General features: G+C 30.8%; 1 protein-coding gene across 1 annotated transcript; it reads left to right on the top strand.

The window, feature by feature from the left end:
* The first annotated feature begins 7,603 nt into the window (after positions 1–7,603).
* On the top strand, positions 7,604–9,018 carry LOC105799470 (glucan endo-1,3-beta-glucosidase). Its single transcript, XM_012630054.2, has 2 exons — positions 7,604–7,772; positions 7,940–9,018. The coding sequence occupies exons 1-2, from the start codon at positions 7,682–7,684 to the stop codon at positions 8,890–8,892; spliced, it is 1,044 nt and encodes a 347-aa protein (XP_012485508.1). The 5' UTR covers positions 7,604–7,681; the 3' UTR covers positions 8,893–9,018.
* The last annotated feature ends 8,151 nt before the right edge of the window (positions 9,019–17,169 follow it).

The following is a 17,169-nucleotide window of genomic DNA, read 5'->3' as shown; positions in this document are numbered from 1 at the left end:
GCTTCCCAACAATGGAGGCTCAATCCAAAATGCAAGGAGAAAGTTTTACCGAGGCGACCATCCAATGAAGGTGGATAAAAATCAAAGAGTTTCTCCATTCACTACACCAAAACAGGCTTTTAGCTGCGCTTTTTAGCGCCGCAAATACTTTTAACGGCGCTTTGAAAAGCGCCGCAACAGAAGCCGCTAATGACTGCGCCGCTAAAGGTGTTGGTCTATAGTGGCGCTTCGACCACAAACGCCACTAGAGAACCTAATCTTTAGCGGCGCTTTCCCCACAAACGCCACTAAAGACCATGATCTTTAGGGGTGCTTTTTCCGAAAACGCCGCGAAAGACCCTTATCTTTAGCGGCGCTTTTACCAGAAACGCCACTAAAGGCCAACACCTTTAGTGGCTTTTTTTTTTGAAAAACGCCACTAAATTTGGGAGATTTGTAAAAATAATTTTTTTTATATTTTCAGCCCTCCTGTAAAAACAAATCAGAAGAAATCATATCTAAACCAGCCAAAGTAATAAATCTATATATTAAACAAATAATATAATAAATATCAATAAATAAAATAAAATTCAGTATTATTCTTACAAAATGTTAAAAGTTAAAATGATAATTAAAAGTCAAAATCAAGTATATTTACACGATAGTCTAAGGCGGTATTATTGCATTGCGATACATCTTCATCATACTCAAGAAGCTGCTGCTGGAGTTCATCGAACTTTGACGCCGCTCTCGCTTCCTCATTGCACCTCTGCTTCCTCGCTTTAGCCTCTGCTTCCCTCGCTATAGCTCAGACTTCTCTCATGCCGCCTCTGCTTCTCTTGCTGCTGCATCTGCTTTAAGCTGCTGCTGGAGTTCTTCATACTTTCGTTGAACCTCAGCTTCTCTCGCTGCTGCATCTGCTTTAAGTTGTAGCTGGAGTTCTTCATATCTTTTTTGAACCTCAGCTTCTCTCGATGTTGCCTCCGCTTTAAGTTAAGTAATTTGCTCAGTTGTTGTCGCTTGCATCTGAGCCATCTGGTCTCTTAACCTCTGAACTTCAGCTTCGGCTCGACTCCCCGAAGGCATATATTGTTGCGAGCTAGATCCAAAATATTGGGATGGGTTAACAAAAGATCCTTGAAATCGAACCCGACCATACCTTTCAGGACCCAAAACTTCAGTGATAATCCGGTTATCAATGTCGTCAATATGAACAAAACTATCACTGGAAGCAATCGCTTCGTACTCCGCCTTTTTATCCTTTAATTTTTCCTAAAAAATAAATCACATAGTTAGGAACGCAATATATATTAAAAAACCCAATGCAACATAACTTAAAAATATTTGCATTACAATAAATGAAATAAATCATTAGAAAATAAACACTATAAATAATTAAAACAAGTGAAATTGTATTAAGCAAACGTACCATAATTTCTGCAGCTTCAGGAGTCATAGGGTTTTCATCTTTCTTCCTATGTGTAATGTCAAAAAGTTGAAGGCGTCCAACTTTTTGACCGGGCGACAGTTCCTACAATACAATAGTAAAAATATTAATTGATAGAAAGTAATAAATATTTGCCAATATTAAAAAATTCAAAATACCTCTGCATGAGCTACACACGCAAAACTTTTCGACCCAGCTGTGTGAGTGAATTTTTGTTGCTGCCTACTATTTTTTCCAACTCGTTCATGATCCTACATTATGAAATTATTAGTACGTTAATTAGGAAAAATACTATACACTAAAATAATTACAAAATTTTATAAGTTACACATACCTCTCCTTTCTTCGAAGTCCAAAATCTGACGACCTCTTCCCACTGGTACCTCAGCATTCCCGGCGGGACATTTTGTAATCTCTCGTCGAGTGTTGTTTTTGTCTTAAAATAGTCTTTCTTTAAAGTGCTCTTATGGTCTCTCCATCTTTTTCCCAATGCCTTCTTTACATAAGCATCGGAGACATCTAGAGCAAATCTCGCCTACAAAAAACACAACTTAAGAAAGTAAATGTAAACGAAACTTAAACCCAAGTATTATAAATGACGTACACGTTTTGTTACCTTAATGTTATCGAGAGCTTGGTTCTTGTTACTCTCGGGCACTTTATGCCATGACTCGAAGTTAATTGGCGACATATTTGCATTCCGTGCTAGAATGCCCATGTATCCTGCTAAAAGGCGAGCTTCTGATCCAACAGGCTGACCAAAGCTATTACTGGATACTTGGACACGCTCGACTGGATCTAGCTCGTATAAATCGCTCAGATCAGACGTCCGCGAACTCTCCGCGTCCCACCGTTTCATCTGAAAAATAAAAGTATTGTAATATACTGAAATTTAAAAAATAAACAAGAAGTCAACACACATGTAAATTAAATGTTAAATTACTTTGAACTTCTATAGGTTCCTCGTGTGTAACCTAAACATTCAAGATCCAATAGCGATCATTGTTCAAGGTCTTGTTTGTTTCCATGAGTTTGGAGTACCTTGAACAATGCGGTGTGATCGCACTTTTTTTCTAGGCATTTTATCTGCAATACAAATAAACTAGTTGAAAACATAGTATACAATTACAACAATAATATCACATATAAAATAGTTAAATATCATCATTTGTAAATATAATTAGATAATCGTAAAAGCTTACTACATTATAATTAAGTAAGTTATGTAAGTTGTAAGTTATGTAAGTTATAGATAATATTAATTAATTAAGTTATGTAAGTTAACTATTTTAATACAAAAAGTGGTAAACGAGTTTAATTAAGTTCAAACTCAAGTAACTCAATTATATCTTCAAACTTATTTCTACAAGTTTACCACTAAGGTATTTTCATCATTTTCAAACTTATTTATCTTCAAACTTATTTCTACATGATTAACTGGAGCTAATACATTACAACAGAAGAATGAAAATTAACCTTCCACGCCAAAGAATAGACGACTTATGCAGCGAAAGAGGCAACAAGCTTGCGGGAAGAAATTGACTGCATATGACCAATGAATTTTGTCATATAAACAAATAAGATGTTTCATCCATGAAATGCACTGGATTAAGCATTTCTATATTATTTGACTACATATGACCAATGAATTTTGTCATCTAACTATATATGCACTGGATTTTTTTTATTTTATTTCATTTAAGCTATATACATATTTTAATTATGCTATATTTTTGGTGATCACAACACGAAACCAAATTTCCAATAATTTCGATCAAGACTTGACTGAAAACGTGGCTTCTACGTCTCTCAAGTCAAATTTAACAACATCAGTATTAACATAGGCACTAACATTAATTTCAATTAATTAACTACTTCATACTATAGGAATCAATTTATAGTTAAAAAATTTCGGAGAAGAATCTATCAAATACAGGGGAGGTTAGGTCATTTGGCATGAAAATTTTAAATCTAAAGTTTGATATATTTAATTCAATTTATAAATGCTAAACCGATTAAATGATTCGCCCATAATTTATTCAATTACTCAAATATATAAAGTTATTTAAGAATTATATTCAATTTTAATAGTTTAAAACAATTGCGTTTATGAATAGCAATTCTTAAATTTAAACATCAAATAATGTAATAAGTCGCAAAGTCAAGTGCAAATTTAGCTAAAATGGTAAATAAAACTCCCTTCTAAACATGAAAATAATAATTAAACTATACAACTAAAATATAACCAAAAAATTAAACTATACAAAAAATATAACCAACTTAAAGATCCATTAGCAATCTGCTTTTGTTCTTTTTTATTTTTGCCTTTCAATAAATTAGCCTTTCTGGGTTGGCTGACCCATCATCACGTTTGTATATTGTACATACAGATGTTGGAACCGATATTTCCCAATGGAGGACTTCTGCATCTTGGTTACTAGGAATATTCCAAATTTACCTCACCTATATTAATCCAAATTTAAAGCCGTGCCAATCCGACTTGATAAGTTAACAACTCAAATACATTTAAGCATAACTTCAATTCATTTCAACTGAAATGGATTAAACCTAATACTTATCGGGAGTAAAAAAAAAGTAATTCCCATGCGCAAAAAATATTCAACAAATTTGTAATGATAAATGACAGGAAGTTGAAATTATTCAAACAAACCGGATAAATGACAGGAAGTTGAATTTATTCAAACAAATCGGATAAATGACTGGAAGTTGAAATTATTCAAACAAACCGGATAAATGACAGGATTATCTAAGTTCAAAAGCTTCAGCTTTAAACTCAAATAGATGAAATTCGTAATGATTTCAACTCAAAAAATATTCAACAAATTTGTAAGTAACATGCGCAAAAAATGTCAAATGAATAAATATTAGAACCCATCAATAATTTATTCCTTCTGCTGAAAATTATTTCATTCAAATTGCCCATTCCCAATCGATTCATTCCAAATAAACAAAACCCTGAATCCCAAATAAACAAAACCCTAAAATTTTAATCGGTCATCGACAGAAATGGCTTACCTAGGATACAAATCTCGCAGCTTTGCCCAACAATGGTGTAAAGATCGATTCCAAACTTCTGTTGATTCCTGAGATGTCGGCTTCTTTTTTTTTCTTGCTATTTTTTTTCTTCCCTGTCGAATCACTGCTGTTACTCTGCTTAAGTTTCTTCAAATTTTGGTAAAGGAGACGGAGGGGAGGGATTAAGTAAATATGTCCTCTTAGGAAACGGCATCGTTTAAGGTAATTTTAAGTCTCGTTTGCGGCGTTTTTAAAACAAACGCCTCTATTGTATTCACATTTGCGGCGTTTTAGACAAAAACGCCACTAATATTTTAAAGCACATAAAGAAACAGTGCCGTTTTAATAAATTATAGTGCCTGTTCTGGCGTTTTCTGAAAAAACGCCACAAAAATTAATTACCTGAATTAAACCGACACCGTTTTTACAAACACTTATATATTCTTGCGACGTTTTCAATAAAACGCCAGTAACAGATTCTATTCTTCCATTGAAACGACGCCGTTTTTCCAAATTTTAAAATTTATCCATAAACTGAAACGACGTCGTATCAAAACAGCTTGGAAATTTTTTGTGGCGTTTTTTATAAAAACGCCGGGAATGTCTACCTTTAGCGGCGTTTTTAGCAAAAACGCCACTAAGGAATTTAAATTCTTTTACCAAAACGGTGCCGTTTTAGAAAATTTGTATATATAGTAGCGGCGTTTTTAGAAAAAATGCCGCTAAATTTCACATTATTTATTTATTTATTTATTGTATTTTCATTAAAATTTTTAGTAAATAATTATTAAAGTTTTAAGTAATATTTAAAAGTTTTTGATAAAATTATAAATTTTAGTTTTTTTATTTCCTTTTTATATTTTTTTATTTTTTCTTATATTTTGGTCCTGTCTAAATTAAATAATTAATTACCTATATATATTCATATAAAAAATATCAAATTGTTAAGGTTAAATATTATTAAGAACATATTTAATATATAAATTAATAAAACTAATTAATCTGAGCTCAAACCTTAATCTCTAAACCTTAAATCACTAACTCTTAACCCTTAACCCTAAACCACAAACCCCAAACCCCTACCCCTAAACCCTAAACATTATTTAATATATAAATTAAAAAATACTAATTAATCTAAATCCTAAACCCTAACTCGACCCCGAATCACTAACCCCTAACCCCTAAACATTATTTAATATATAAATTAAAAAACACTAATTAATCTAAATCCTAAACCCTAACTCGACCCCAAATCACTAACCCCTAACCCCTAAACATTATTTAATATATAAATTAAAAAACACTAATTAATTTAAATTAATCCTAAACCCTAACCCTAAATCCCTAACCCCTAAACATTATTTAATATTATATAATTTAAAATATATTAATTAGTCTAAACCCTAAACTCTAACCTAACACTAAATCCATAAACCCTAAACTTCTAACCTTTAACCTCTAACTCTAACCCCTAACCCCTAAATAAACCTTAAATCACAACCCTTAAATCAAAATCCCTAATTCCATAATCTATAAACCTTAAAATTGTAACTCTTAAACCGGCCCTACTAAATCCTAAATTAACCATATATATACCCTAAACTATAATGATAATTAAATTAAATAATTTAAAATTAATACTATCGTATCTTTTACAATTATATTTGAAATTATTTAATATTTAAATTAAAAATCAATCAATTATGTACCCAAAAAATTTTAAAATTATTTTAAATAATAATATTTTAATTTCTCCATTTTTAACAAATATTTTTCTATGTTTTTTTATTTCAAATTATTTCTACGTGTCATTATTTCAAATTTATCCATTTTTAACAAATATTAAATTAAAAATAAATTGGATTTTAATTAATATAAATAAACAAATTACATAGCAAATAGATAGATAAAATGTTTTTGCGGCGCTTCCTCAAAAAACGCCGCTAAAGGTACGAGCATTAGCGGCGCTTATTAAAAAACGCCGCTAAAGACATGATCATTAGCGGCGCTTATTAAAAAACGCCGCTAAAGACCTGAGCATTAGCGGCGCTTATTCAAAAACGCCGCTAAAGACCTGAGCATTAGCGACGCTTATTCAAAAATGCCGCTAAAGACCTGAGCATTAGCGGCGCTTTTCAGAAAATGCCGCTAAAGACCCCAAAAAACTCAGAGAACGGTGTTGGCTTAGGCTTTTTGCGGCGCTTTCCAAAAAACGCCGCTAATGCTTATTTTTAGCGGCGTTTTTTAAAAATCGCCGCTAATGATCGACCTTTAGCGGCGTTTTTCCAAAAGCGCCCCTACTGCTTCATTTTTAGTGGCGTTTTTTGTCCAAACGCCGCTAAAGGCGCCGCTAAAAGCCTGTTTTGGTGTAGTGATTAGGGCTTCGAGTTTAACTTAGCAAAGTTTCAGGCCATTTTAAAGGAAATTAAATCATAAAGTTGAAAGAGAAAGGAAAAAATATGTTCTTTCTAAGAGGAGACCAGATGATGGCAAGGTTAAGAGAATATAATGGGATTAGAATATAAGGGTATTTTTATTATTTTGTATTTTATGTAAAATCTAGAAAAACAAATATAATGGGATTTGAACCTAAAGTACTATGGTCTATCTTAACTTTATTATTACAGCAAAAACCTTATTTGTCTTTTTAAAACAAATTTTTATAAATATATTTGGTATATAATTCTTTTTACCTATGTCGTAGACATGTTGTAAACTAGTTTAATTTTATTTATGAAAAGGCTCAAAAAGAAATAACTTTAAAATGGGACTAGTGAAGGAAGTGAGTATGAAGATTAGAAAGGGAAGAAGGATGAATTAACTTATATGGGAAACTTTATATTTGATATAACTGATACCATAGGAAATTGTTTTTAACGTGAAGTAGAGGGCAAAGTTAAATAACAAGAGTAGGAGCAATCTAATTTAATACTAAGGCTAAGTGCACGATTGAAGTAGGCGATCAATAGGGCAATACTTTTGAAAGGTTATCAAGAGATGGTGGTCTAGTTCAATGATGGAATCATGCTGGTCTTTGTGGATAACTTTTATTTGCGTCACATAATTTCCCATTGAACAAGTGGAAGTGCTAGTGGTGGAAATATTGGGGGCCTTAATTATTTAATTTCCTGTCAATATAATGCCATTTATGTAGGGTTACTCGCAGTATAGGTTCCACCTCTCTTCACTTCTTTTTCGTTTTTTAATTTGCTTTCTGTAATGGCTAAATCTTATTTACCTGCAAACTTTGGGTTTATGGCTTCAAGAATGCTGCTTTTTGGGCTGTTTATGGTATCCCTATATACCACAAGTACTCTCTCTCTCTCTCTCTCTCATTTCTTTAGCTTTCTCTCTTTTGGGGTCCAATCCGACTTAACTTTAGAGGCAAAGATATCTAAGGTCCTTTTACGTAGTTAACCATAACGGTAGAAATCATTCTTATTTTTAAGCTTTTGTTGTTACATGTGCTGCATGCAGGTGCTCAAATAGGTGTTTGCTATGGACAGCTCGGCAACAACTTACCATCAAGGCCCGAAGTTATATCCCTCTTCAACCAGAGAAACATTAGAAGAATGCGACTCTACGCGCCAGACCAACCTAGTCTCCAAGCTCTCAGAGGAACCAACATTGAGCTGATGCTCGGCGTTCCGAATTCCGATCTTCAACGTATCGCGGCTAGCCAAGCCAATGCAAACATCTGGGTCCAGAACAATGTTAGAAACTTTGGCAACGTTAAGTTCCGCTACATTGCTGTTGGAAACGAAGTCCAACCTTCCGATCCGGCGGCTCAATTTCTCGTTCCTGCCATGCAGAACATTCGTAATGCAATTGTTGCAGCTGGACTTGGTAATCAAATCATAGTTTCCACAGCGATCGACACAGGTGCACTGGGAGAATCTTACCCTCCTTCAAAAGGGTCTTTTAGGCCTCAATACCGCCCACTTCTCGATCCAATCATTCGTTTCCTGGTGAACAATCGTGCCCCATTGCTTGCTAATGTGTACCCATATTTTAGCTACGATGCCAACTCAGTTATCAGTCTGGATTATGCTGTGTTCAGATCACAAAGCCCTGTTGTCTCAGATCCTCCTTTGCTATACCGTAACCTTTTCGATGCCATATTGGATGCTATTTACGCAGCACTGGAGAAGGCTGGTGGGGGTTCCTTGGAGGTTGTGGTGTCGGAGAGCGGATGGCCTAGTGCGGGAGGTGGGGCAAGGGGGGCAACCAATATTGATAACGCCAGAACTTATAACCAGAACTTGATTCAGCATGTGAAAGGAGGGACTCCAAAGAGGCCTGGAAGACCTATTGAAACTTATATTTTTGCCATGTTTGATGAGAATACTAAACAGGGGAAGGAAATTGAAAGGCACTGGGGACTCTTTTTTCCTAATAAGCAGCCTAAATACCCTATCAATTTTAACTAAATTATACATGAAGAGGTGCAGAACCTGGATTACCATGTCTGCCAAACCTTTCCCTAATGTAATTTGCCAGAATAAGAGCATGTAAGCTACTCAAAATGATTAAACATTACTTACATCGGATGATAATCGATAAGTTTAGTCTAATATTAAGAATATTATTATTTTTAAAATAAAATGAAAAAAAATAGATTGAATAAAGTTTGCACTTGATGAAAATAATACAAAACCCCTAACAATTTTCTGGGCAAAATACCAAAAAAAGTCCCTTTTTTTTAAATTTACCGAAATGGGCCCGGTATTTTATTATTTACCGGAATGAGCTCTTTTCCCCTAAAACGCGTCCACGTCAGCGCGATGTCAGGGGACGTGTCAGCAAAACGCATCCCTGAGGGCGCGCTTTGCCTACGTGGCAACAAAGCGTGCTTACGTGGACGCGCTTTGTTGCCACGTATGCAAAGCGCGCTGACGTGGACGTGTTTTGCTGCCACGTAGCGCGCCCCTGGGGACGCATATTTGTCGTTTCTCCCACGTTAGGTTTTGGGTTTTTAGGGTTAGGGTTTAAGGTTTTTAGTTTTTAAGTTAAGGGTTATGGTTAGGGTTTTTAAGTTAAGAGTTTAGGGTTTTTAAGTTAATGGGTTAGGGTTTTTAAGTTAATGGTTTAGGGTTTTTAAGTTAAGGGTTAGGGTTAGGGTTTAGGGTTTAGGGTTTTTAAATTAATTTTTTTAAAAATAATTAAAAATATGGATTTAAGAGAAATTTAAGAGGAAATTGAGCAAATTGAAATTAAATATGGATTTGAGAGAAATTCGGAAGGAAATTGAGAGCAAATTGAGAGGAAATTGAGAAAATATTTGAGAGAGAATTAGTTTGTGAAAAAAAATGAAAGGGTGGGGGGTTTTATAGTTTTTTTTTACCGTTGGGGGGGGCAACGGTTAAAAAAATGACCGTTGGACTGTTCACGCGCGGGGAAAACGCGTCCCCAGGGGCGTGCTACGTGGTAGCAAAACGCATCCACGTCAGCGCGCTTTGCATATGTGGCAAAAAAGCGCGTTCATGTAAGTGCGCTTTGTTGCCACGTAGGCAAAGTGCGCCCTCAGGGACGCGTTTTGCTTACACGTCCCCTGACATCGCGCTGACTGGACGCGTTTTAGGGAAAAAGGGCCCATTCCGGTAAATAATAAAATATCGGGCCCATTTCGATAAATTTAAAAGAAAAGGGGCTTTTAATGGTATTTTGTCCCAATTTTGTATACCTTTCACAATGTTTGCAGTAAAATCGCATAAATTGATAATAATTCTTATTATATGGAAATTTGTTTTTACCACTTAATTGTATCAATAAATTAGGATTTTTAATAATTAAATATGCTTTTATTTTTAAATATAAAAATTATAAGCTAAATAATGTAAGACTTCAAATTTAAAAATGTTGAAAAAAGGTGATCAATGACTTCTTTTTACAATGTTAAACTTTTAATAAATGATTTACAGGTTTTTATTTGCAAATAATTAATTAAGTTATAAAAATATTTATATTAATACATTAATATTTTGCAGTATTAAAATGAAAATTACAAATTCTATGAAAAACATCATTTGTATAATGTATCCTTTCAATTTATATATGTTTTTATTTTCCAATTAATTACAATAATTTATGTTGTTATGATATAGACAAAATAAAATTTAAATTTTATAAAATACTCCTTTTCTTTTACCTGCAAGTCAATAATACAAAGGAGAATGAAAGTAATTTTTAAATAATGAATTCAATCATAAAAACACATTCAATTATAATATGCAAATATACCTAATGATGAATTCAATTTATTCAAATTTAAATATATAGTAAAAATAATAATTAATTAAATTGTAATATTATGAATTGCATGAGAATAATATAAAATCTAAAGTATAATAACATACTTATTATCACTAAATTAATATCAATAACCATTAAAAACAATTAAAGAATTTTTTTTCATATGGTCACTTATGTATCTAAAGAAAACTCAAAAGAGTTTGAAATTAATTTTTTAATATAAAGTTTACTAAAAATTGAATTGAACTTTATCATTTTATTCGAGAGGTGATTATTAAAGGGGATGTTCAGATTCATAAAATTGACATAAGACACAATCCCGATAAAACATGTTGACAAACAGTCTTTCGATTTTAAAGTTCGAGTATTGCTTAAACTTGGTGAGTACCTGACGAAGATTAAACTAGGCCCATAACAGGGCTTGGTAAGGGAGTTAAGTCAAATACGAGTTAAGGTGGAGATTTATAAAGTTATGCCTTGCATTTTCGATCAAACAGTGTGCGATGTTGCAAGGAGGAAGTGTTTTTTGTCCCAATGAGCAGCCGACGTTATGACGAGAAGAGAAATTTTGTCCAGACGACGTGGCGATGTGCACCTCAAGTTTTTTGATTTTCTTCTCTCCTAGTTAAACTCTGTTTAACCTAGAGATATTCTAGTCATATAGCTACGAATTTCAGCCTATAAACAAGCCTTAGTTACTCTAGGTTTTGCATAACATTAAATTTTAGATTAAGAGAATTCTATTCTTTATTTTGAAGGGTGTTGTTTTTTGGGGCTTCGAGTTTTCCTTTGATTCTCTCCATCTTTTATACTTTCCTTTATTATAGTGAAATCTGATTTTTTATCCTCTTTTGAGGAGTTCTTTCACATAAAATTTACGTGTTCGATCTTTTCGATTTACTTTATTTACTTGTTTGTTGCATACACAGGTTAATTTCCTACACGATCCAATATCTCTATTATTTGATCTAAAATACTATATATATTAATATTTATTAAACGATTATTTTTTTATGTAACGTGAAATTTAACATGAATATAATGGTAGATTTAATTTTAGAGTGATGTAAGTATAGAAAATTATAAATATTGAACTAGTGGCAACCTTTTCAACATCCATGAGTAGAGATGAACGTATAACAAAGTCAAGCCATAATTTGCGCTTCTACTTGTAACGAAGTCAAGCAAGCAGCCTATGTTTGTCCAAAGCATGAATGATGGTAGAAGACAAAATCAGTTATTGGTTGACTGTGACTGGGTTCATTTATAAAAAATGCCTCAAAATTCTCATTTCCTCATAATGGATCCCAACAGACAATTCTCTTTCTATACGGAATTCTATTTCAGTTAAAAGCACATGGACTCCTTTCTGAATCATCCTATTTGCTCTATTCATCTTCTAGTCCTAATCAACACTCACTTTTACGACCCTCTATTTACTTTGTATCATTCTAATTACATCTCTAAATCTATCGAAATTTGTTGATGCAAATTTCAATAAGAGAAGAAATAAAGAAAGAGGATGATGGTGCAAAGGAGAAAGACAAAGGGAGGAGGTAGATTGTTGTGAGGATTAGAAAGATTGATTGTAGAGACTAAGTGCTCGGGGTTGCTAATGTGGAAGAAGATCCTTATCTCATCGGTGCTCTTCTTTTTTAGAAGTGGTGTCATTGTAGGTCATATCAATTAAGTCATTTCGTTATTAAAATCATTAATTTAACTATTAAATGATACGTCAGATCTTATGCGACATAATTTAAAATAAAAAAATATTAAGAAAATTGAATATTGTAAAATAGATGTCTTATAAATCTTAGTTTTGAGGTTTTATTTATTTAAAACTTCATTCTAAGTTTAGCTACATAAGATTTGACGTGTCATTTTATGATTTTAATAACAAAAGGATCTGATTGATATAACATCAATAGTTTAGGGCTATAATTAGAATATTTTAAAATTTAAAAACTAATTTAAAATGAGGGTCATAGTTTGAGGATGTGTACTACAATTAACTCTAAAAAATATTATTATCAAGAAAGGCGCCAAAGGAGTTGACAAGGGCTTCCCCTCCCAAAATGGTAAATTTTCAATTTAGCCTCTTTAAAATTCTAAAATTCTAAATCAATATAAAGATAAACTTGCACTTTTACCCTCTAAGATAAGAAAATTTTAGTTTAATCCTTTAAAAATTCGATACAAGAACTTAATACAATAATAAAAATATATTTTGGTCCCTTTTATAATACAATTTTATCTCCTAAAATAAAATTTTGGCTTCATAATTTATTATAATGACACATATCTATTTATTTGTTGAGTGAATAACACCAAACATCCCCAAACTATGACCCTCATTTTAAATTGGTCTCTAAACTTTAAGTCATTCTAATTACATTCCCAAATTATTGAGGTTATATCAATTAGGCCATTCCACTACTAAAACTGTTAATTTAATTACTAAATAACACATTAAATCTTATGTGAAATAACTTAAAATTAAAATTTTAAGAAAAAATGAATATTATAGAAGATGGATGTTCTAAAATCTTAGTTTTGAGATTTTCAAAGCTTTTATAAAAGTTTTATCATCCACTCTTTAATTTTTTTTCAATTTTACTTTTAAAAGTTATGTGTCAATGTTCTATTTTTCTTTAAAATTTTCATTTTAAATTTAGCTACATAAGATTTTATGTATCATTTAATGGTTTAATTAATGGTTTTCATAACAAAGGACCTAATTAATATAACATTGATAATTTAGGATGAATGTTTTAAAATTTGTGGACTAATTTAGAATGAGAGTCATAGTTTTGAGATGTTTGGTACAATAAACTTTTTTTTTTTTTTAATACACTTAAAAGGACACATGTAAGCATAGCAATCCTTTAGAGCTTTTATTTTTACCTAGCATGATTTGTAATTTTTTCTTTGAAGGGAGCATTATTTGTGATATTAATCCTTATTATATATGCGTGGTAATAATATGCTTTAATATATCATTTGATACTTGAGTTTGATAATTTTCTTCTAATGTGATACTTATGTTATTTTTGGATCAATTTGGTACTTATAGTTAACAAAATTATATATTTTGGTACCCAAAAGTAACAATGTTAACATTTTAGTTTTTAATTCAAGTTTTAAGGTTGATTTGATAAAAGTTAATTACAAACATTATTAGGTTTGGACTTTTCATAATTTTTAATAGAATAAATTTAGTATTAATTACAATTTGTTTAATTTTGTGTTTAATTTGTCAAATATAGTTCAATTGAATGCAGTTTGATTTTGGTTTTAGGGTTTATTTGATGAAAATTAATTGCTAATATTATTAACTAATTATGAAATTTTATCAAATCAACTTTAAAACTTGAATTAAATGCTAAAAATTAATATTATTATCTTTAGGCACCAAAATATATAACTTTTGTCAAATACAGTCAAGGGCGAAACTAAAAATATTGACAATTGAGGAACATGATATTTATATAAAATATATATGTTAAACATGGGTCGGCCATACTTTAAAAATGTATTTATTAAATCCAAGATAATCTTGATCACCAAAATTAACATTTAGAAAAGAAAAAGAAAATGTTAAATTTGTATAAAATATTGTGATTATTTAAGGATTAACAAATTAATATTTAGATACTACTTTGTATTAGTTTACAAAATTAAATAAAAATGTTACTATTTATCATAAAAATAAATTCTATAAAAGAAATCAAATTGAAAGAAACTTAGAAAACTTTGAAGGGCCAAACATAAATTTATCATATTTTAAGCATTAATTATAAGGTCAAAATAAAAAAATTTAAAACTTAAAAGGCTAAACTAAAATTCACAAAATTTAGGGGGTCGGGCCGTGCCAACCCCCTAAATTAGCCCTTGATTCAAGTACCATATTGGACCAAAAAATAACATAAACATCACATTAAAAAAAATAGTGTCAAATTTAGATACTGTCATAGAATAGTAATAATAATGTAAAGAACACAAAAATAATAGATGAGAATAAGGGGATTTTTACTGCATTTTTCTTATATTTTCATCATATTTACAAGTAGTATACCCTATATATATATATATGGGATTAAAATTTTCAATTTTAATACATAAATAAGAAAGGAGTTACAAAAAATAAAAAATGAAGAGTTAAAAATGAAATGCGAAAGGTTGAACAACAACCTCATAGCATTTATATATGAAATTATGCATTAAGCCTAATAATATCTATATATGCAATGTTATTAATATAAACCTTATAATAACTCTCATAAATTATTAAAAAAATGACTTTTTGATTATTAAACTCAAGTAGCACTCCTTTTTTTAGTTCTCTTTTTTTTTAATTAATAGGACCACTTTTTTTTTCCCGAGTTTAGTTTTTAATATGGAAGTGAAAAATGTAAGCAAATATAAACTTGTATTCTATCAACTAGGTTAGTACCTTTGCACTAATACTATTAGTTGTGTCGATGTGGTATTTTTAGCCAATATGGTGGTGCCATATGACATCCTCTCAAAATGTTAGGTGACAATCATAATTTATATATTTAAATTAAAATTTATGTTTGTTACATAGGACATTGAGAGGCCACCACTTGGCACTATTGGATTGGCTAGCAATGTCATGTCAATAAAAAATAACGGTATTAGTGGAGGCACCAATTTAGTTGATGAAATACAAGCTTAGGGCCAAGTAGGTCTAAAAAGAAATAGAGACCAACTAGATAAAAATGATGAAATTAATAGTGAAATGGGTTTTTGCCATGAAAAGCTGTGGATGTAGAAGGCTTATAATCAACCAATATCTATTTACCAATATTTATGACCAAGAGTTTTTGTTGCCAAACTTTATGAAACTGACCTTTCACCATTCATTTTTTTCTATAGTTGTGTAGAAATAAATACAATAAAAAGAATCTGAAGGAGAAAATTTTGTCTATTACGTTTGCAAGACACCACCACATATTTTTATTATTTATCTAATAAAATAATCTAAACCTAAGCCTATAACATTTTGCACTTGAATTATATTTTTTTTTGTTTAAGTTTTTTTTGTTTAATTTAGTATCTAAATCTAACATTTTTAATTTGATAATTAAATCTTTCTTTTCAATTTAGTACTTGAATTTAATACTTAATTTTTTATTCAATTTGGTATTAAAACTTATCAAGCCTTATATAAATTATTCTGATATAATAATACTAAAGTAACAAAATAATTAATATAAAACTCACATATGACAAATAATATTTTAACTTCTATGAATTTGTAGTGTTATTTTTAACTTATTATTTAATTTAATATCAAATTAATTACTTAGGCATATTCCTCTAGATCACGTAATCATGTAGAATTTTATGCATAATTCTAGAAATTAGATGTAAAGGAGTGACAAACCATTAGGATAAGACCAAATTAAGTTACATTTTTCTTACTATTTTGAAATGATTTTAACAACTGTTCCTTCCCCAATTGCCACCATATCCAATATCTCCATTTTAAAATAATGGTATACTCTTCATTTAATTTTACCTTTTCATTGACTTTTAAATTTGTATCTTTTATTAAATCACCCCAAAATGGGTGAAAAACTTAACGTCTGTTAATTTTGTTGACGTGACATACACATAGATTGTTGCGTGGATGACATGTTAACGTTTAATTCTTTTAAAAATAAAAATTTTAAAATCTATTTTTATATATGTTAAATAATTTTAATGATTTTTAATTTTTTAATAATTTTATTTCAATTTTTTGAAATTTTAAAATTTTAAAAAATTTAGTTAAATGCAACCGTGTCATCCACGTATATGCCACATATAGCAAATTTTAAAAAATTCTTTTCATCTATTTTAGGGTAATTTAAAAAATTTATAAGTTTAAAAGCTAAAAAGTAAAAATTAAATGAATAGCTAAAATAAAATAAAAAATTTAAGTTGGAAGGTGAAATAAGTTATTATGCCTAAAATAATAGTACATGTTGTTGTACCAATACTTAGAAGAGTAGTAAGGAAGCAAGGAAGCAAACCTTTTAACTACAGACGTGTTCTTTTAGACCAAAAAAAAAAAAAATCTACATGCTAAAATGAATGGAGGGTTCAAAGGCAATTAACCCATTATGGTAATATTGTATGAGGTTTAGATGTGTTTCTTTTACATGTCGAAGGTTATGTTGGGGTGTTGGTATTGTTTAGGAATATTTATCTTATGCATGCATGGTTCTAATTTTGTTACATGGGTAATAAAATTTCATCGGAGTCGAAAACCGGTTGTTTAACGTAGGAAAGGAACTACCTGAAGAGGACACAACTGAACGGCCCAAGACTTTTCAAAGGGTCTGCTGGAACTTGGATTTTTCAACACTTCTTTTGTTTTGGATGACATAGTTTTTCCATGGAGTAATTGACTTGGGGACATTTAGCTGCCTATATCATGCACTACA

Source organism: Gossypium raimondii, chromosome 9 (assembly GCF_025698545.1).
Source record: "Gossypium raimondii isolate GPD5lz chromosome 9, ASM2569854v1, whole genome shotgun sequence".
NCBI classification, from domain to species: Eukaryota; Viridiplantae; Streptophyta; class Magnoliopsida; order Malvales; family Malvaceae; genus Gossypium; species Gossypium raimondii.
Note: the sequence above shows the minus strand (reverse complement) of the source record. Positions and strands in the feature narration are given on the sequence as shown.